Source organism: Limulus polyphemus, unplaced genomic scaffold (assembly GCF_000517525.1).
Source record: "Limulus polyphemus unplaced genomic scaffold, Limulus_polyphemus-2.1.2 Scaffold196, whole genome shotgun sequence".
NCBI classification, from domain to species: domain Eukaryota; kingdom Metazoa; phylum Arthropoda; class Merostomata; order Xiphosura; family Limulidae; genus Limulus; species Limulus polyphemus.
This window is the reverse complement of record NW_013665806.1, coordinates 737041-761099: the sequence shown is the minus strand read 5'-3', so window position 1 is coordinate 761099 and position 24059 is coordinate 737041. Positions and strand designations below refer to the sequence as shown.

General features: G+C 31.1%; 1 protein-coding gene across 1 annotated transcript in view; it reads left to right on the top strand.

Moving 5' to 3' along the window:
- Positions 1 to 24059, top strand: part of LOC106478286 (leucine--tRNA ligase, cytoplasmic) — an 82421-nt gene that overhangs the window by 34913 nt on the left and 23449 nt on the right. The window contains 8 exon segments of the mRNA XM_013938815.2: positions 1392 to 1459; positions 5257 to 5482; positions 9459 to 9546; positions 10185 to 10315; positions 12489 to 12629; positions 15444 to 15521; positions 18157 to 18242; positions 21511 to 21659. Coding sequence (XP_013794269.1) covers positions 1392 to 1459; positions 5257 to 5482; positions 9459 to 9546; positions 10185 to 10315; positions 12489 to 12629; positions 15444 to 15521; positions 18157 to 18242; positions 21511 to 21659 — 967 coding nt within the window.

Below are 24059 nucleotides of genomic sequence, written 5' to 3'. Positions count from 1 at the left end.
TACCATGGACTGAACAATACATTCCCAATGCTGCATAGTGATGGATTGGAGATGCACTCCCACTTTGCTGTTCACCTTACCCTGGATGTCAGTTCCTGGCAGATATGATGATGGTTGTGTTAGATGTGCACACATGATGATGCGGATCCTTGGTATGGAGGTTCTTCCCTACCAGTTCCTGTATCAGAGGTGAAAGTTAGAGGACCCTCTTTCTACCATGGGCTGTATATCCCTATCGCGGTTCCTCTCATGTTGATTGAGGTCCGATCTCCCATTTACGGTGCGATGCACCCTAGCCACTCTACACCTGGGGTCCCTTAATTTTACACATGTTTGACTGGGTACTCTCCTCCTACCGCAGACTGGATGATACCTGGTGAAGGACTGTAGATGCACCCCCACTTTGCTGTTCACCTTCCTACCGTCCTCTGGATGTCGGTTCCCAGCAGATATTGTGATGGTTGGGTTGGATGTACACATATGGTTAAACTGGGCAGGTCCCTCCATTGTTTCTTTCCTTTGGGTGCTTTCTAAAGGGGGGATCATCTTCTAACCGGACCCTCCACCAGCTCAGTGTGAGATGTCTTCTGGTTGTGAGGAGAGGTAAGATAACATATTGGAAATTAACATTTTCCTACACTGTAAATATATTTCCGACAAATAATTACCTCCACTCGCACTTCCCACCCAACCTCCCCACTTCTGGTTTAGGTTTTGTAGGTACTTCCCAATCTCAAAAGGATTACGGGCTGTACAGAAAAGAAGACATAATGACAATAGTTGTGTCACACTTGTATTGGTGGAGGGTTGCTGCATGATTGTATGCAAATGTCTCATGTGAACACACATGAGGGCAGGTGGGAGTATCAAAGCTAGTGGCAAGCAGAAATTGTGCATATAGAGGACGGTGTAAGTCGAGAAAAGCTACTTGTGTGAGGAGGTAAGTATCTATCAGAATTAAATTTTCAGTGTAGGAAAGTGTTAAATTTCATGTAAGCATTTTCCCCATTTTGTATTAGCTTGTAGTTAGTATTTGGCCACTTTGCTTATATTTATAATGAACACATTAATATACTCCTTTTCAATGCTGCTTGTGTTTACTAAACAACATGAACCTTACATACATTTGGCACTGTATCTTCTAGTTTCTGAGTTGAAGAATCCATTGCCTCATGCTGTTAATCAGACAGAATCAGGATTTTGTGTTGAAAAGATTTATAAAATTAAATTGTCTTAAAAAAAAAGCAGTTGTGATTAATTCATTTTCAGAAACATGTTGTTTTGATTGATGAAAACTTAAAATATGTTTTGTTCTTTTTTGTAATGTATGGTATAGTTATAAAGTAAACATGTGAGGTGTGGTTGTCTGTTATATTTTTTTCTCTGTTCAGGGAGTTGGACCCCAAGAATATACTTTAATCAAAATGAGAGCTCTTGAACCATTTCCTGAAAAACTAAGGTTAGTGATATCAAGTTATGTATATAATATTTTGTTCTGTTAGATCCTTTTGTAATTTTTTTGTACTTTATTTTTACACATAATTATGGGATTTTAACTGAATGTGTACAAGGTCAGTCCACTGGACTGTCCCTGTACTGGAGAAGGGATGTGGACTGTAATTCTGATTTTGCTACTCATATCTACATGAAATATGACTAACTTTTAGTTGTACACAAAAAATCAGACATGTTACAAGTGTATTTTTATTTATGATATGTCTGAATTGATGACATCAGTCTGACTCAGACTTCAACAAGTCAGAGGGCAAGGTGATGTTTATGTGAAGAATAAAAATACTTTTGTTCTTCTTACAGTTTGCATATTTCATTTGCATATACCTCTAGAACCTCCAAAATACATATCAATAGCTTATCAGTGTCACTGTAAATTGTATCTGATATTTACTCTCCTTTACCATGAACTATTGCTAAACCAGCAGTGTAGGGTAAAATGAATAGTTGATTACTCCAACATCTAAATCATAATATCTTGTTAAATAGCACTCTGTAAAAAGTCATGGCACGTGCATATTAACCACCTTCCATTTTCATAGAACTAAAGATCTACTTTAATTTTGATGCTTTTTTGTTTTCTGAAACTGTTTCACTGTTGAATGTGAATATACTTTTTGCTAACTCTTGCTCTTGCCTACTTTTATCATATTTTCTTATGGATATGAGATTAACTGTTACAAACTTTCAGCTCTTACAATTTTAGTATACGTATGCAAATATTTTATCTCAGTCCTCCATAATAGATATTTCATATCTTTAAATTTTCCTAAGCTCTAATTCTGAAACACTAAATCAAGTTGGATGGAAAATTCAGCCTGAGGTGTTACTTTCTGTAATTGATGCAGTAAAAGAACTTATTTACTGTTTTGTGGGATAGTTGTATTATATCCTGCTTTACTTTGTATGTAAAGGACAGCTTCATGATTGTAAAATGATATAAAGATACTTCAAGATTCATTCAGTCCATTTGTGATTGGTCAGCTACAGGGAGACTGTGGGTCATGAGAGCAATTTTAGTGCTTTCAAGTATATTGTATATGTCAAATGTGCATATTCATATCCTAGTATTCATTTCAAGTTTGTTTTAGTTTTATTTTACCTTCATTTTGCATTTTTTAACTTGAAGACATGAAAGATAATTGTACAGTGATTTGTTGTGTTTATCAAACTTTATCTCTTTTTGTTCCTTCTATTCTGCACTTGTTCTCACATTAACATTACACCCAACCAAATATTCAATCTTTCATTATCCAGGGTGTGGTTATGTGTATACCATTATTCTTCTAAACCACACACATTCCACTCTAGATGTATTTTGGGGTGTTCTTTCCCTTCTGAAGTAGGTAAATGTAACAAAGCTTTAGTTTACTTGTAGTTGATCTGATTGTAGTTAGACAAGAGTAACATAAGGTATTTGCATAAGATGAGTATAAAAAATCATTTTAGTATATTTGATCTTTCTAACTATAGGACATTTTCATGTAAATTTGAGTATTTTGATTTGTTTTTACATTATTATTTCAAAAACATTATGAAATGCAAGAATTTCCTCATAAATTACAATAATATCAAATCCATGGTTTTTAGTGTCTGAAGTAGTTTTTATCAGAAAAATATCTTCATAAAGCTCTTTGTGACATATCAAAACACCTAAGCAACACAAGTGGAGGAGAGTTTGAAATATGGGGGTGTCAAAGGTCATGAAACCTATGTAAGCCTAATGAGGCAAAACCACGTAGTACAGTGAATATGATATAAGAGATGAATTTGAACTATTTAAGAAGTGTTTTCATATATATGGTTTTGTTTTATTTTGTTACTTTTTATATGATGCATTAAATGAATTTCATTTAATCTTGGAATACATTTGGTGTCATATAAGTTACTTTGAATGACCACTTTATTCTTATACTTTTCTTCATATTTTTTGTCTTTTGTGTTTTTATTATCATAAATAATGTAAAAACTACCTGTTGACTTTTATGATAAAGATATATAAAAAGTAATTTATTATTATCTCAATTGATTAGTATTATTGAGCAATAAATAATTAAAGGAAAAAATAGACCAAGACAAGAGTAATAAATGGTCATACATTTATAACACCAAATGTATACTTAGATGAAATAAAATTCTTCTAAATGTTTTTATTAGTTATTAACAGGGTATACTGCAGTACTCACTTTTTTATATGTATAGATTATTGGTGTTTTTAAAAAAGTTAGAATTTTACAGATCCTTTGGTGGATTTAATGTACTATGTCTGTCTTGTTTTACTTAATTTTATGTAAAACTGACAAATATAGTCATGTTTTTGTACTTTAGAACTGGATTATTTAAAGATGGTGAACTTTATGAATCATTGTATAAATTAATTAATTAAGCAAAATTGTGAAATTTTTTATTTTTTGACATCTAAAATGTTTTTGTGTTTGAAGTCCACTTTTAAGACTTGCTCACTACACCACTTAAATCAATGTCTACATCTTGGAATGGCATAATTATATACCACTTCCAGTACTAAACACTTTTACAATAATATGTTGGCTGGCACTGATATTAATATTTTGATCATTTTTAAGATTTATTTTTAATAAGAAAAATATTTGTCATTTACCGTATTTGAATTTCTTAATAAAAATTCAATATGCTCATGATTTTATGTTAGGTGTGAACATTTAATGTTGTAAACTATAAATTTCAAAGCCATTAAATATGTGAATAATTATAAAGTTCTTTTGGAAGTTTTATATAACGTAATTTTGTTAGAATGGATTATTTTAATAGTGTAATATTGTGAAATAGTATAAAGTTGTGATCACATTGAAGTTAAAAGTTCATAGCATCTTCATTGTACCTTGATCAGATGTTACCTTCCTAAGACTACTTGGTACTTCTCAAAAGTTATAATAATAATAATATGATTTGTGAGGATAGTAAGTTTTTATTTGTGTTCTTGGAAGAAATGTTACTGTTGTCAGAAATGAAAAAATTAAGACAAAGATCATTAAAGGTTGAAATTTAAGATTTAAATTCTGCAAGACCAGTTTTCATTGCTTTACTGAATATATTTTAACTTTTTTTTTCACACTAAGCCATTATTAATATGTGAATGGTATGCCTCTATTTTTATGGTATGGTTTAAAATGTGCAAGTACTTTGGAAGGTCTTGCATGAAAAATACCAGTACCAGATCCATATGCTGTTTGAAGTAGTATGATGCTAATTATAATATGTAAACTTTCATCAACTTGTAGAAACTAAAAGTCTGTAAGAGAGCATACTTTTTTGAAACATTTCCATACAGAAACAATTTATATGTGAATTGCTTTGGTTGTTTACTGAATTACACCACCGTGATATTTCTAACTCATGTTTGTGTTTCATTAAATGTCTTTCTTTTGTTATAATTATTTATCTAGATGTCATTAATTACAAGAATGTGTTGAAATGAGCCTCAATTTCAATGAACAAGTAACATTTTGTTGTGTTATCATGGTGCAATAGTTCTTAAAAAATCCTGGTGGTGTGTAATTTTACATCACTCTGTATATTTATTTGTGAGACACAATGCAGACAGAGTTATCCTTTCCTTAAAGAATAAAAAAGCTGTTTTCTTGTACTTAGAATGAAAGAGTTGTTTTTTAGTGCTTAAAGAATGAAAAAGTTGTTATCTAATGCTTAAATTGTGATTTCACTTTTTCAAAGTAAGTTGTATGTAAAATTATTACTCACTTTTAGAGGGCTGACAGGAAGGGTGGTATACTTAGTGGCAGCGACACTGAGACCGGAGACAATGTATGGACAGACAAACTGTTGGGTACGACCTGACATGAAATATATTGCCTTTACCATGGCTAATGGTGAAGTGTTTGTGTGTACCAGGCGTGCTGCTTTAAATATGAGCTATCAAGGTTATACTTCTCACAATGGACAAATTGATGTTGTTTTGGAGCTTGAAGGAAAGGTATGTCTTTTGTTTTGATTAATTTATAGTAAATTTATTAAATGTTATAGGCATGGTACCTGAGGCTTTACATGTGACATTTCTGTTTTGGTGCTTGGTAATTTTTCTAATCAGGCCTAACTACATCAGGTGTTCTTGGTTGAAGAGTCAAAAACACTACTGGCATCAATGGTACCAAACTGATGACCTTGGGCAGAATGGTCATAGAAGCTTATTTGTTATTTGCCTGTTTTACTCAAATTAAGACTATTTATTATTAATTGTAATTACTGTTGTAGAATTTTTTACAGCTCTTCTTTCAGAAGTTATTACATAATTCTGATATACTGTGTGTAGTAAAGCAGTTTAGTTCTGCTTTATTTAGTTCCTACATTTATTATGAATGAAAATTGTGTGTAGAAACAATTTGATAAGTTAATATATAAAATTGTTATTGCAGTTCAGGTTTGTAATTTTATTGTAGATGAAACTTAATTTAAAAAATATGTATATATAACTTTTTATTGTAGTCTTCTTTTCTCCAAAGATTTTGCATGTACTGATAAAAAAGGAGTTTTTAAAGTGTTACGTTTATTTGAGAAATCTGATGAAATAGAAAGTTTGAATATAAGAAAGTTAATGTTTAATTATCCATAATTATTATCATCAAATTGTCTTATTTTTTTCAGGTTAAAATAAATATTTATGTTAAAAGGAAAAATAACTATGTTGTGAAAACTGTATAATTTTATGCATTTTAAATTTGAAATATGGATAAATCAAATGCAAAGGATGAATATGAAACATATCTAAATTGAGGAAGAGTAAAAGAAGATATTAGAAAATTACCAGAATTATTGCACTAAGATGTAGTTCATTTTTCTTATTGCTAGTGAACCTGCTTGAGTTACAATAATGCAACAGGTTTTTTAAAGCAAAATATGAAATAGTTCTTGTGTGATACGATCACAAATCTTTAAACGATATAACTCGATCAGGTTCGAGTTATATCATATAAAATTCTAATTTTTTAAGTTTTTTTAATGATGCAAGAGGTTGGAAGAAATTGTATGTTCATTTCTGAGGAAGGCAAGAGAATATTATGGTCCTCAGGTTTTTTTTTTTGAGGTCAGCACGAGACTTTTATTTTGGTGGTGTGATTTTCTCAGGATGTACTACAATATCCCCTTGAACAGAATAGATATTATCTCCTACAGAGAACAAATACACGAGCAATTTAGCAGTTTTCTGGGTCATGTGTTTATGCCAAAACTGCATGAAAACAGACTAAAAGAGAAATTTTTTAGGTTAGATTCCTGTATTTTAAAAGTAGGTAGAAATTGTGAAGATACACTAACTACAACACGGGTCACTATAAGTATAGTACCCTTTCTAAAGTACTTGATAATACAACATAATGTTTTATAAAATTTTCAGTCTTAAGTTTAATAATGTTCAAGTCTATAAAGAATAAATGGAAAACAAGAATCAGAACAGCTTAAAAGTCATGATATGTTGTTTAAAATCAAGTTAGAGAGTGATAAGAGCACAATGAACTGCTTAAGAAGAAGAAAAGAGACAATTCAGTCTATTGCTTCATTAAGTTTCATTCATGATGTTAGGAAAACATGTAGGTTAAAAAAATCAACTGAAGACAAAAATATGAAACCTTATAACCTTAGTGCTTTCAAAAAGTAGACTTTTGATATTTCTTATAGTTTAATTCTGAATGTATACATCTCTTTTACAATACAAAAATGATCTGAGGCTTTTAGCAGAAAAAAAACTAAACAAAAATAGTTAAAAAGTAACTTACACCTATGAAAAGAAAATGAATTTATAATTATCAGTCAGAGTTACAGAGTGTATAATAAATAACTTATAAACCATATAATTTGTAACATCAGTTACAGATTTACTAGGTAATAATATGAAATTAATCTTTCTTTTTTTTCTGGGCAGTTAACTTGTAAGAAACACAATTCACTAGTATTTGATGGCAGATAATATAATAACTCTTTAGGGTAAAGCTTGCAGTGCACTGATCAAACAAAAGGAAATGACTTCTACCCACACCTTTCCATCACCAGGTTCTATTGGTTAAATACATGAAAAAAACTAAATACACTCAAAGACACAAAGAAAAATATGATATTTAAAATTATTGAACTAAACCTCACCATAACCTAGTTTCTGTATCTTTATTTACAAAACGTTTAAAAATCGTAATATATACTTCTGTACTTAATTACAAGGTCGAGATAAACAGAATCTCCAACTATGGGATCCACTAATATTACTCTTAGGGACAGTTATAAGCATTTGAAGCTTTGTCCAGGACTTTTCTATTTTGTATAGCTAGCCATCTTGCTGACCATTTCATTGATTTGGTTTTAATGAGTTGTGTAACATATTAGTTATATATAAAAAAACTAAAAACTAAAAAACTCTTACTTAAGAATTGAATATAATCCTAAACAAAGTTATTTCTCTCTGAATTTTTATAATGTTTGTCAGATTTTTGGCTTTGGCTTTATTTGGTGACATAGTTTACCCAATCAAAGAAAGAATTAAGTATTATTATTATTCAATGTCTTTATTCCCAGAATTAACAACTTGCCACATTTTGTTTGTTGAGCATTTCTCTGTCATTCCTTATTAAGTTGAACACAGTTACATCTCTACAATGTAAATTTTACCAAAACCTTTCACATTGTTAGTGTATCTTAGAATACCACATAGGTTTTTTCAATAATACTTGAAATGGAAATTTCTCCAGTTAGGCTTAGCCATCTGAAAAAGTATGGAATTTATATACAAGTTATCTTTAAATTATGGTGAGACAAGTATCAGTTTGGTGGGAATTTCTCTGGTAGCTTGGATAATTTTTAGAAGTGTGTGTTGTGCTGGAACAGTTTTGGGCTATAAATACCTATGTGAAAGACTATAAAAGTTAAATTCTACATTAGCTTTTACTGATTTTAAACATTTAAGAGTTTTTTCATTCTCTTGGAGTTATTATGTCAGAATTAATTATGTATATTTAGTAATAAAACTAAAAGTCAAACTACATGTTTTTTTGTACATTCATATGTTTATCAAGTTACCTTATGAGAGTAATGTAGTTTTCCAAAGAATCAAGCACTGAATTTATTTTCTCCTAAGATTAATAATTGCTCCAAGTTGTATTTTTTTTAATGATATTAAAAGTTAATTGAATCAATTTATCAATGTTTTCAACATTTAAAACATGTTAACGAGTTTTGCTTCATTTTGTAATGGTAATGTTGATTTTATATAAATTATTGCCCGGCATGGCCAGGTGGTTAAGGCGCTCGACTCGTAATCTGAGGGTCGCGGGTTCGAATCCCCGTCACACCAAACATGCTCGCCCTTTCAGCCGTGGGGGCGTTATAATATGACGGTCAATCCCACTATTCGTTGGTAAAAGAGTAGCCCAAGAGTTGGCAGTGGGTGTGATGACTAGCTGCCTTCCCTCTAGTCTTACACTGCTAAATTAAGGACGGCTAGCGCAGATAGCCCTCGTGTAGCTTTGCACGAAATTCAAAACAAACAAACAAACAATATAAATTATTGTAGCATTATCTTTATAAACATATTAAATTAAGCTCGTCTATCAAGGTAAAAAAAGTCTCTCATGAATTAACTCTTGTTTTTTGCTTACAGTACTTGAATATTAGTTTTTATACTATGTAATGTGATGATATTTTTCTGAGGTTTAATATCTTGTGGTTCAGTGGTAAGTTTGAGGACTTATAATACTAAAAATTTGAGTTTGATACTCACAATGGGTGTGGAACAAATACCTTATTATGCAGGTTTTAGCTTAAGCAAACAAAAATCCTTGAACAGTCAGAAGTTATTGTTTATATAATTATATATATATATATAGGCAGGATGTAGCTACCCTAAGTATTGGTGCTTTTCTAATGCACTAAATTGGTTTTGTTAAAAAAAATATTTTTCTCTTTCTAAGGATATTCTTGGATTAGCCCTGCATGTCCCATTAACATCTTATAAACAGATCTACACACTTCCTATGCTGACCATCAAAGAAGAAAAGGGTAAGCTGGATATGTAGATCAAGAAAAGCCATAGAACTGTATGAAACAGAAATTAATATAATTCTAAAGTAGTTTTGAAACATTGGAAGAATGTAAAAAAAGATGTAATTTACCAGTAAATTTTGAATATTTAGTTGAAGACTTACATCATTTTTTCTATTCAACTTAACCAGTAAAAAGTGTTTAAATATTATACTAATATGAATGAATCTTCTCAATTTTGAAATTACTGGTGAGTGATATATTCCTACCTCATACTTGTGGTATATCTTCCAATTTTCTTAACAGTAAATATATGCCCAAAGACCAATCTCTTGGTGAAAATAATATTTTTGTAGAGTTAAGTTTTCCGTTGAGAATTATCTGTGGGAGAGCATTTTCATTTAGCATGTAAACTCCTATGCAGACTTTGGAAGGAAACTTAGTCTTGTGTTTTTTTTTTTATCATTTTTAATTGTTCTTTATTTATTTTAATCCTTCATCTGGTTCAATAAAAGATTAAAATATACATTAATGTATCTGTTTATGGGGCTAATAAGAATAAAGATTTTTTTAGAAGTTTATTGATCACTTCTAGCTTTTATTTTTCACAAATACTGAATAAAAACTGAAGATCTAGTTTTGAATACTTTCTTTAGGTACTGGTATAGTGACAAGTGTTCCTTCTGATGCTCCTGATGACTTTGCTGCACTGAGAGATCTGAAAAACAAACAAGCTCTGCGAGAAAAATTTGGAATTAAAGATGACATGGTTCTTCCCTATGATCCAGTATGTATGTGGGTTAAATGTAAAAAATGTCAAATGTTGCATTTTAAATAACACTGGGCAACAAAAAAATTGTTTCTGATTCTAAAAACCATGTTAAAAATTACTGATCACTTGTAGTTTTCGAGTTATGATAGATTTATTCAAAATATTTTCATATATCATGAGAATAAGTTTTTCTTTAATTATTATTTCTTCCTTGAAAATTGCATTTAAGAATATATGATGTGCTTGCTTTGACAAGTTTCTTTCATGTTCACAGCATGAGCAACAGGAATCAATGTCTTTGTGTTCCTATTGTGCAAAAATACAGCTTTCAGACTAACTTTAGATAAAGGGTCTCCATTCTTGAGAATGATATTCAATACCTAATTCTTCCATTAATGCATCAACATTTGTACAGAAACACAAGGTATCTTGCATGTTGTAGTTAGAAACAAAACTTTGATGACAACTTCAGTAAATTTAAGCTCTTGTTCCTGGAGCTAATAACTTCCATTGCTGTAAACAAGATCCAAGTTCCCCATGCTGCTTTGATAGAGACAACTCACGAATCAGATCATTTAGCTCCTCTTGTGTGATCATATAAGGCAGCTTATGTTTAGGTGCCACAGGAATAGGATTACTAGATGAAGAGGATGAAGATGATTCATTGTCTTCTTCACAGGATAACTCTTCTGCTTCCCATTTCGTTGTTGGATGTGGCACTGGAAGACCATCCCCATGAGGTATTGGATTCATTGCAGATATAATATCTGGATATTTAATGTATTGTTTAGTTTTGCCTGAATATCCAGAAATATTAGTCATGCAAAAATAATAGTCAGTTAGATGATCTTTGGGCTCACACCAACTCCTGGGAACTACAAGTGGCATACTTGCTCTCTTCTTATTCAGCCACTGTGTCAAGCCAGATATACTGTACAACACACATGTTGAGCCCAATGTTTTTCTTGGTCACCAATTTAACACCCAAAATAGTGGTAGTAAACTACCTTTATGTTGTGTGTGATGTGTTTCCTTTGTGAAACTGTAATATGTTTTCCACAAATGTAGCAGAAACTGTTTGGTTGATTTTTGTACTTTTATACTTTACTTAAACTAGAGGCAGGCAGCATTTGAAATGATTTTCTAAAAAATATAAAATAATTTATGTTTACAGAACAAGAGTTTAAAAGATTTAAAAAAACAAAGTTTTGCAGAATTTGATTATATCACAGCTATGATGTGAGGAAGAAGATTGGACTTTATTTTGACTGTACATGGAGTGAGGCAAAGTGACCAAATGAGTGAGTGAGAGGAAACTAAGAAAAAGGCATTTGACTGTGCACCTTTTATGCTCAGTTGAGGGACTTCTTGAATGTTCTAGCAAACTGAGCACTTGAGGGTTTCATGATTCTTGGGTGGAGCAAGTGGGCGCAGGAATGAAGCAAAAATGGTGCAATTTGCTACAGTTATATCAATAACAAATAGCATATATGGACAGTATATTTGGAATTTTACACCAATACAATACAGTCAGTGATTCAAGTTATCAAAAATATATGCCTTTTACCCACTAAACTATCCAAGTAAACTTAATTTCACAGCAAAAATCTATTGTACTGAGCTGATTGCATGGTATTTCATGTAGTACTGATAAAATATTGAGATATTACAATAACTCAAAATCTAGAAGTGAAGGGCAGATTCTGACTACATTTTTTAAATCAGCATCATCAACTTACCCCGAATCACTTGAGTTTTTCCAGTAGCAAAGTTTTTGTTGTCCAGTGTAATTCTTGTTCCACCTGACTTTATGTTTTTGATTTTCCTTTTATTTTAAATTCATCATACAATCGTATAAGTTACCATAAACTTCTGATCAAAGCAAGCTATCTATATACATCATAATTAAAAAATTATAGCTTTGTATAGCTAATTTAATAGGCCATTTTTATTTGTAATGATTAGTGATAAACTGGTTGTTTGACCAGTTTAAAACATTCAGGTTAATTCTAAATCTGTACAACAATTGTTAGACTACACATTTGAAAAATTTTTTTAACTTATTAAATTCTAACTAACATAGAAATATATTTTATTGCTGTTTGGTTAACATTTCTCCAGATGCTACTCATTTTTGTGGCTATATTTTTAGTTTTCAATCATAAAAAAAGTGTTCAATTCATTCTAGGTACCTATCATTGAAGTTCCAGGTTTTGGCAATCTATGTGCTGTGACTGTCTGTGAACAACTGAAGATTCAAAGTCAAAATGATAGAGAAAAACTGAATGAAGCCAAAGAAAAAGTTTATCTAAAAGGATTTTATGAGGGAGTAAGAAGATTCTCACTTTCTGTGCTGAAATCTATTTATATTTATTTTTTGAAGTGTAACTACTAGTTTATAGTACAGCTTGTTGATATTTTTTTATTACAGTCTTCAGTCAGATAGTTTGTTGGCAATATAAACTTTTAAAGTCAACAGTAAAACTGATCCCTTTACAGTTGCTGCAGTAGAATTATGTCAAATTGGATTTTTTCATTAGGTCTGATGGATTTGTAAGTCTTAATTATGCAGTTTTGAAGTCTAATGGATTAAGTTAGTACATAGCAGTGAAGTTGTCAGTTCTAATATGTTTGTATAGGGTTGTGGTAGTGGTGCTTTCAGTTTTTATAGAAAGGAGCAGTATATATTAATGAAGTTCTGAGTTCTGATAGGTTTCTGTAGTGTGTAATTGCTTGGTATAGTGGACTTTCAATTCTTTATAGGACAAATGTCAGGTTTTGTATAGGCTGGATTCTCTTACAGTAGGTGCCTGTGACTTGTTGGCAATAAATTTCAACAATAAATGGACAGCACACAATCCATTTGTTTGAAAATAATATATTCAAAACAAGTCAAACGTATGTACACAAAAATTAGTTACACTATTGGTTATCATCCAAATCCACACAGGTGGGTTCAAGTACTTTAGAACACCCTTTGACAAGACAATTTATTCTCCTCTATATGCTCTTTATGGCTAAACTCAATCATGCAGTATAACTTCACTTTTACTTTCACTAACTTGGTCGCCTACATACATATGTATATATATATTTTGACCAACTGAGGCCTAGAACTTTCCACAAACTACGAGACATTATGTTGTAATAATACACACTTGAAGCAACAAGGAAAATTCCAAAGGTTTGAGTAACATGAAGTCAACTCACAAAATTGAACAACACAACAAATGATTTGTAAACAGTTATGTAAGTAAACTGGCAATAAATTATCTCTTCTAAAAATACTAAATGTAAACATTTAGTATATTATATCTATCTAAATCATTACTCTCGTATTAAATTTAAATGAAACAGTCATGTGTATCTAACAATGGAGAAGTATACATAGTGATTTGTTTTTTTTTATGGGTTTCTAGGTTGATTTTTCATTTTGAATGGTTTTCAGTCTTTTATGAATTCCCATACTATATGGTGAAGTTTTTGGTTTAACCTTCTGGATATGGGTGGGTCAAAGTGAACATGTCACGACCTTTTTTAGCATTACATTCAAAATTTTATTAAACTACTTTTTTATCAACCTATGTTAATAAACTTGGCATAAGGATATAGTTTATTAAATCAAATAAATACTTCCTTTTTTTGTCAGAGCATTAAAAATTTTATTTTGTTGATCAGAAAGTTTCATTTTATTTATCCAGTCAGTTTTAACTTGATTGATATTCATTAAAGTATTTAGTTTAATACTTTATTTTCCTGATTGAAGGAGCCATCACTTTTGCTTATAAATCATAAAAGACATGGCAAAAACTGGAAAAGAATTTACAGGTAGCTAAGAACCTCATATTTCAAAATACTGTAGTGTTACCTTTGAGAGTATTTTGATTTTCCAAACAATATTCTGGTCAAGGTCAGTTTATATCCAATAAATATAGTTTATTTTCAGTAAATAATTTATTTTTACTTGTATGCATTGTTTGAATGTGATAAACTTAACAACAACAACTTTCAATAAATAAGGATTTGTGTCATTTCTCACCATACTTACTAAACCTAACTAAGCTTACCTGAAGCCATGTCACAGAAGAAAGTTTCTGCATCTTTCATGCAGATATAATTTACGAAGACAAAATTTTCAGAAATGAAAATAACATCTAAAAAACTATAAAAAGAAAAATTTGTCTCAAATGCCTGATGACTTGGGCACTTGACTCACAATATGTGGTTGTGGTATTGAAATCCTGCACCAAATATGCTTGCCATTTTAGCCTTGGGGACATTATAATGTAATGTTTAATCCCAGTATTCAATGGAAAAGAGTTACCCAAGATTTGTTGGTGGGTGCTGCTGGTTAGTTGCCTTCCCCTGGTCAGCAGTTACAACTTAGAGTTGGTGGCAGATAGTCTTAGTAGTTTTGCCATAAACAAACAAACAATAAAAAATTCCTAGATCCAAAATGTGTTCCTAATTGTTCTAAACTTTCCATGAGGATCCATTGTTCCACATCTACAAAACCTCCAGGTATCCAATATCTTCATAACAACAGATTGCTGCTAAACCATTTTATTTACTCTAAAGTGGCATACATATATATATATAATAATATTTTCTATCCAATCATTTACATCTATTTCAATCTATATATTTTCAAAAGCTGAACATTAATAATTGTAAGATCACATACTCTGACTTTATAAAAGGGTGAGAATGAAGTGATGTAGTATTAAAACCAGTAACAGAGAAGAAACAAGACATGAATAATAATATGTCTCAAGGTATGATAATTTCTTAGCAAATAGAAACCTATGTTTTGGGGTAAGAAGAAAAATTTAAAAACAATCTATTATAAAGGCATTGTTTACAAATAAGTCTCTTTGTAGCTGCACAGATAATATTTAAAATTTGATATGCATGTGTACACTTGTTACCTGGAAGATGCTCACCAGTCATGTTAGGGTTAAATGGAATAGAATAGCATGTAATGTAATTTTCACTTTAAATGGATTAGTGTAGTGTATAATGAATTTTTTCTGTTTAAATTTTGGTGTAATGGAGTATTATTTAGCCTTTTTTTAAGGGCAGATAACACATGATTGGAAATGTATAACTTTACATTGAGTTTATTTGGTTTTCTGTTTTAAAGGTATTACAAGTTGGTGCATATAAAGGAAAGAAAATACAAGATGTTAAGAAATTAATCCAAAAGGACATGATAGAGAAGGTAAGCTGATTTAAAAAAAAAAATATATATATACAGAAGTTCATTTATGTTTAAAAAAATTGTATATTATAAGAGCAATTCATGTATCAAAATACATTAAGATAGATAAAAGTGTTTTAGATTTAGTAAATTCAAATGTATAAGTTATGTTTACATGTTTAGATCAAATAAGCTAAAAATACAGAAGAAATATAAGGTAATTAATGAGTAAGAAAGGTAATTCCTAATGGTTCATAAGATTTGATTTGGGAAGCAAAGGCTTTATAGAAAAAATGTTTTGATAAGTAAAAGAAAATATATCCTAGCTTTATCAGAGGCATGTTTAACAAGCTTGTGCTTTTTAGAAAAATGTGATATTGAAGTTAAATTATAGCTTATGTGGAAGGATATGATTTAGAACTTAAATTGTAGTTTGGGTAGAAAGATGCGATATGAAAGTCATGCACTAGCATTTTTAGAAAAGTATAATATGGAAAGTAATTTGGTAGCTTGCTCACAAGAATATGATATTTAAGATAATTTCTAGTGTATTCGAAAGATTATGATTTAGAAATTAAGTTCGAGTTTGTTAAAAATGAGGTGACATAGAATTCAAATAGCTGCATAAGTGAAAAGCTTGGCTTAGTGTTTGTAATCTTATATAATTTGTATATATTAGGTTGTCAAGAAATTAATATCGTATTTTGGAACACTTTCATTAACCACCTCCCAAAAACATACATCACGTATAATAGTTAAATGAATCAACTATCATGTTAGTTTAGCCTATATAATGTGTAAAGTTTAGTATACTCTAATCCCTTATAGTGATGGCACACAACGAGACACACATTCAGCATGTAATGCTGTTTGAATACAAGAAAGGAAACTATGCACCTGTAGCCACAAAGAATATCAAAGAAGTTTATGGAAATGTTTGGAACATTTGTAAGTGTCAATGATGATTCATCAAATTTTGTTCAGGTGACTTTAGCCTTAAAAACTGTGATGACAGGGGCCAACATGTTGGAATTGAGATTGATGTTCTGATGACACTTTTTGAGTCTAACCCAAGGCAACACACACTCATGAAATGGCCTTGAAATTGCATTTCTCTCATGAAACAATATGTAAACATCTAAGGAATATGGAAAAACTCCATAATGAAGGTGTTTGGGTGCCTCACTAACTCTCCAATGATCATCGTTTCCAACAAGTGAACGTTGCTTCGTCTCTTCCGGGGTGTAATGCATGTGAACCATTTTTGGACAGAATGATAAAAGTGGATTCTCTATGAAAATATTAAATGCCAAAAACAATGGCTCAGTCCTAGACAAAAGCCACTTCCACCCTCAAAACCTGGACTCCATCCGCAGAAAGTGATGCTTTGTATTTGGTGGGACATCAAAGGAGCAATCATTTCGAACTCCTCAATCCACAGTGAACTGTCAATGCAGAGATCTATAGTCAGCAACTGGAACGTTTAAATCAAGTCCTTCATCAGAAATGCCTTTCACTCATCAATTGGAAAGGTGTTCTTCTCCACAACACTGCACATCTGCATGTGACACGTTTGACGCAACACAAGATTATGGAGTAGGGTTTGGAAGTTTTACCCCACTCACTATATTCTCCAGATATGGCACCATCAGATTACCATCTTTTTCGTTGGTTGCAACACCATCTTAATGGGAAAACGTATGCAAATGTGGAAGGTGTTAAAGAGGACATCGACATGTTTTTTGCTTCAAACCCAAGTGATTCCTTTAATCAGGGCATTAACAAGCTGATTGAAAGATGGAATAGCATCATCAATAAGAATGGAGACTATTTCATTTAATAAATGTTTTATTTTGTTATGTAAGTTGTTTGGGGTATTCATCTAAAAAAAAAGCAAAATTAATTTCTTGATGACCTAAAATTATTGAAAAGAGGCAAATGAAAAGGTTTTCATTTTAATTCTTCCTTCTTTTTTTTTATTTGTATTTAGTATAAAATAGCCTAAATTTTACTGTTTGTAGAAATGTGTAATTAAGATAATCTTTAAGTTAAAGTCCAAGGAGATGTGGAAACATTAAAAAGAGTAGGATCAGAAAGACTGGTAATTTACATTAAAAAATTATAAAAACCCTAGTGCTTTTGACAGGTGAACCTGCTCTTTTACAGGGGTTAAGGTTAAAAAGATAGGTATAAAAGGTCTTTATCCTTTTAGAAGGAAAGTCCATGAGTTGAAACTGCTAGCGTTTTATTTGTGCTTTTTTTATGTAATTGAAAAATTATATAGCCACAAGTAAAAAATTCACAACTTCCTACTTATTGTCATATGTAAATAGCTCTCAGTTTGAAAAATCAAAATTGTATTATCGAGCCACTAAAGATGTAAAGCAGATTTGTTTATTTATATGTTTTTTGTTTGTTAACTATATTTTTTTCCTAAATTTATTACAGGTTAAATAGACTTTTGTAATGATAGAGAGTTTCTTATAAAGGAATTTGTTTTTACACTAAGCATTCAGAATATTTCTTTATGCCAAATATTAAATATTTCTGAGTAAAAATAAGGAAAAAAAAATAAGTAGCAATCTCTAAATATAAATACAACAATATTTCTGAATAAATTTTGTTAAGACTTTTCATTTTGCTCATCATACTTTAGGGTGAAGCTATCCTGTACATGGAACCTGAACGTCAAATCATATCTCGATCAGGCGATGAATGTGTTGTAGCCCTTTGTGACCAATGGTATGTATAATCGACCTGGAATATACTAGTGGAATAATTGTACATGTGCTTATTTGTGACCATTTCTATTTTATACCAATTTGAAGGGCAGAATGTATTGCATGTGTCATTTCTTGTGATATGTGGAATGTAGTTTATAAATAATATTTTTTCTTTGTGAGTCGTGTTAAGTATTTTTTATCAGATTCTAGAAATGACTGTATTGTTATACGATATATTTTGAATGTTGTAATTTAGCTAGAGAAAGCTGTGGGTTGCTATGATGATGTAAAATAGGCCTAGAACACCTGGAAAATTCTAAAAGATTTGACATCATAGTTTTCTAGTAATTTCTAGGGTAAATTAGATATGTACATGGTTCAGTGAAGCATCAGAAAGGATAGTTAAGCAAGTAGCTGAGAAGATAGAGTTGCTTCTTGCTGGTAGAGTGAATCAGTCAGAGTGTTTTTGTTTTTACTGAAGTATTTTGATATGTGTTAACTATTGTTTATTGAGTTACTTTGTATAAGTAAGTGGATTTTATTTTCTGTTAGTGTAGTACAGTTAGCATCATTTGTAAATGTGGCCTACAACTTTCCACAGTATTTAAGCTTGTAGAAACATCAAAAGCGAAAATAAACTAATTTGTTAGCATTACATGGACTGGATGTTGAACTATTTTCATCAGATATTCTGCCAACGTAAGAACATTACAACAGTGCTTTACATGTTCGCTGTGACCGATGGAATATACTGTTGAGGTTTAATGTTTTGTAATTATTTTTCTGTTTTTTGAAGTTAATAATTTTTTGTTGTAAGCCTAGAGGATATACTGCAGTTTTCCTGTAACCAGTGTTTAGTCACACGGAGATAATGGGGTGAAAAATATATTGTTCTTATTGACTAAAAGTATGCTTTACTACAGGATTAAAAGGAAAATGTTTTGTAGCTAATTAAACAGAAGAAATAAAATATAATGTTTTATTTCTCACATTTTTTCTTTAAGACATGAAGTCATAATTGTAAGTTAATAGTTTTATAAATAGCTAGATTTGTGTAGTTGTATGAGTAATGTGCAAAAATATTTAAGTAGTTCTGATATGAGTCATTGTTTGATGAATGGAATAATAATGCTAACACTGCTACTCAAATTAAAGAAATTCAACATAAATAACTAATTTTTCAGAGAAAATTATAATTATTTTGATTTTTTTCATTGTTTGATTATTTAAAACAAAACTTATATAAACTGGGAAAAGAAAAATATTGAACAGCATTTACTTGGTCAGTAGAAGTGTACAATAGTTGATGGTTAAACTTTACTATTTCAGTATATATTTATTTTCTTCAATTTTTTAAATATATGTTTAATTGTAAAGATATTTACATATCATTTATTTCATTGTACAGTTATACTAAACAGTTGATATTGAGCATTTCTACTAAGCAATGAAATTATTACTAATTAGGGGCATCACAGTTACTCAGATAACTTGGTACAATTCGATTTGATTCTCCAACCAGTTAAAATTTTTCAGAACTGCTACTCAAATCCATTGTTTAATTTCTTTTATTTTCCACCTAGATTTATTTATACTGCCACATATGTCAAGCATCAAAATTTGATTGTAGTTGAAGCTTACTCACTTGGTTATACCATGTGCAGTAAGTACGGGATACTTTAGATGCTTTACAACACACAAGGAAATATATATAAACAGATCTGACACAAGCATTTACTTTCTGTCTGATTCTAAACATATGAGCTGACGTGGTAATCTTAATATGTTAGCATTTCCAAGTTATTTCATACAATATCAACAGTTCTTAAACTTCATAGATTTTTAAATCAAACCAGTTAATCAATTATGAATTGGTTCAAGCATGATGAGTTACCAGTTATAAATATTTCAATCTTTTAATACGAGATGTTCAATTTTCAGAAATTTAAAAATAGCATTAGATGAGTTTAAGAAACTTACAGAAAACTGGCGTTTCTCAGCTATATAATGTTTATTGTGTATGTGTTATAAATAAATAAATTTTTTTTTATGTTTCTCAAGAGTTTTCTGAGTACTAGTTCTTAATAAACTTTAATATATATGAATAATAGGAACAAGGTTAGCATATTCTGTTTGTTTAAAATTAAAACTAACATATATATATGTATATCAACACTCCTTTTACTGTGTGTGTGTGTAGGAATTTGTATTTAATGTTCACAATCTATTCGGTCTTGTATTATTATACCAACACTAAATTTAGAACTTCATATTTTTACCCTTCAGATTTAGCAATGAAAAACAGAAACTAAAAATTACAATGATAAAAACTCAGTAAACTTTAAATGACACAAATTTATGTACATGTACTTCACAGCAGCAAAATGGTCAAAACTCATTGAATTACCAAAATATGGTATAAATTCATGGCATAAGGAAAAGTGGCAAAGTATCTGTAAATATGCTTTTTGTTTTTGTAGAAACATTGTGTATTGTCAAAAATATATGCATAGAAAAGTGTCACAAATATTTTGCAATGGAATTTGGGATACATCGAACGAAAAAATATCTTAGCAATATTGTACACAAACGTTGTATTTTAATGGCAACAGCAATAGTTTTTTTTATTACTACTGGGTTATCCTAATATGGTTATGTCACAAATGTTCTGTGTCTAATGGCATGTCTTCTAACCCTAGAATGATTAATTGATTTGATATGGACTCTTCAGATTTTAAATACCAGATTGCTTATGGGTCCATAACTTTGTTGGTTATAGGCCCCTACAATAAATGAGTCACACAGAAAAACATTAACAAATATACCATCAATATTTTAGTTAATTCCACTAGTTATTGCCAGGGTTCATTATGTATTTTACATAGAAAATTGAGTGATTTCACCCAATTTGTTATGCTTAATTTTTTACACGGTGTTATAACAGGTAAAAAACATGAAATTACTGAAAATATATGTAATTAAGAAAATCAAAAAGTGTTTGAAATCTTTGGTGAAGGAATTTCTACCAGACTTCAGTGAAGATGATTTAAAGCTACATTTGTAAAAACTTTGTAATGTACTTCAGAGCTATTTTTTGTGTTGTTGTATATATTTTTAATCTAGTTCTCAGTTTGAAATTTTTTTCTGTGCTTTAATATTTGGGTACAGAAAAAAATATGAAGTAAAAATTCATAAGTCACCAAGAACCATAGTATTAGAGGCTGGTGTTGATACATTTGGAGTTCCATTAAATGTCTAAGTTGTCATATTAATTTTTCTATGTCTAGGTACTTGGATTATGGAGAAGACAATTGGAAAAATCAGGCTAAGTTAGCTTTGGAAAGACTTGAAACATACTCAGATGAAGTCCGCAAAAACTTCCAGGCAACTTTAGACTGGTTACATGAACATGCATGCTCACGAACATATGGATTAGGTTTGTTTGCTTATACTTATGTTGGTGACATATACTTTCTCTTAGTGGGTGTCTAAATTTAAGTATACATAACATGTCAGTGTATGACATAATACTTTTTATGTAACAGCACTTGCTTTTGATAGTATGTTTTATTGTAGTGATTACCTTATTCTCTCTCTCTTTGTGACACACACATATTGTATTTGTGTGTACATATAAATAAATGGATAGAAAGAGAAAAATTTCAGCAAAGAGGCTAGAAATATGGAATGCTGTGGACATAACATGAGATTGGTCAAACTGTGGCACTTACTAGACTGGTGCAGATAGCCCTGATGCTTTGCATCACTAAACTATAACAATCAACCAACCAAACTAGGGCACAGGGTTCATTATGAGATAAATAAACTGTGTATTTATGAAGAAGTGTCTATGGATGTAAGATCAATATTTCAGTGAGGGGAATACCATCTATTCCATTTGAACTCTATTTCTAAGGCTTACATTTGAATCTTTAAAAATTAAAATAATATCAGACTTCGGTACTGCATCCCATTGTTGAAAGGAAGTTGTATCATTTGAAATGGGAAAACAAAAATGAAATAGGTCATTAAATTTAACGATAGATAAAACTTATTCACTGGAGTTGTCATTCCCATCTTCAAAAAAACAAACTTGTATACATAGTGAGAAAACCTTTATACAACAAGATCAAAATCTACTACTAGATAACACTATTCACAAATAAACCTAGTTTCAATATTGATAATATTAAATGTAGGATACAAACAACATATCATAATGGTGTCCTTAAGAATGGGTATGTCTGCTATTTAAAATTACTTGCTCTGTTGTTGGATCAGTTGTAAGTCTACAGTGTCAAACTTTATTCAGCATTCTCCTCACCCGTTTTAGCAGTGGTACAACTTTCTTTGCACTGCTACTCTAAAATATATGCCCAACACCCTTTTAATAGGTAACTATGCTTACTAATCAACTACTTGCCATGTGTTAAGCATGATCAAGTTTGTTCTGTTCCTCATAAGAAAAATAGGGTACACTGTTTATGTGCATCTGGGGCAGTAATTTAAAAGAAGTGCAAGCACTCAGAATCTTGTATGCACACTGTTTCATTGCATTTCTAACACTATTTTCAGGCCTGAACCAATGCACTCATTTTGTTCTCAAGTCTGGCCTGAAATATTTCTTAAATGCAGGACTCTGCTTCTGGAGAGACCCCTGAAAAAAATCAGGTGGTTAGGGCACTTGACTTGCAATCTGAGGGCCACGGGTTTGAATCCCCCACCCCATCAAACATGCTTGCCCTTTCAGCCGTGCGGGTGTTATAATATGATGGTCAATCCCACTATTCGTTGGTAAAAGAGTATCCCAAGAGTTGGTGGTGATGACTAGCTGCCTTCCCTGTAGTCTTTCACTGCTAAATTAGGGATGGTTAGCACAGGTAACCCTCGTGTAGCTTTGCACAAAATTCAAAACAAACCATTGATGGTAGCTACTCTCTGTGGAGCATAAGTACTATTAAATTACCATAATTTTAGTAGGGTTTAACTAGACCAACATATTTGAAAGAGTTGAATTTTACAGAAATAGAAAACTTATTTAAAAATGAAATATTGATGGAGCCTTTTCCACTACATAGTGCACTGCCAAGTGCTTTGACACTGTGTAGCAAGTTAAGGTATTGTTGTTCACATTTCCTAAGAGATCCCAGAGGAGGTGTGTGAAATTTTGCTCAAGACTTCTTGTTGGCCACTCTGAGACTATAGTTTTTGTTAAAAGTAGTTCATCACAATTCTGGCAGAATGATTTTGCAGAGAAAGGCCTTTAAACTGAATTTAATACCATGTCAGTATAGGGTACTTCCAAATGTCTGTTACTTGTACGCATTTTAAAATGAGGAAAGGTAAAGGATTCAGTAAAGTACAAGTTGGTCTAAAACCCTGAATTTTATTCCATGTTATCAATTTTGGCTAAAACCAAGATTCAAGGTTTTTTCAACATATGTTGCTTTTATGATGATTATTCAACAAAAAGCCAGTCTATTCTGTGGTATCCAGAATTGAAATTGCTGTGCTTTTTCAAGGTCATTTCAAACCTGTCACGCATGAGTATCATTAAAAAATCCAATTAAGAAATGACACATGTAGTTCAAGGACACAGGATCTGGGTGCTCTGAGAAGAAGACGCTCTCACCTTAGAGCCTGGGGCCTTTCAATGTAGTCTGGAAAGTTCTGTGAGCAGAGCTTCTATTAGACTCAACATGCAAACTTTGGTGATCCAACAACTGCTGGAAGTGTTAATACAAAGATAGTCTTGTGATGAGTACCATGTTTTACAAGTGTGAATCATAACATTGTTTTTCGTAATTTCATTATCATGTCTGATGAGGCAGGATTC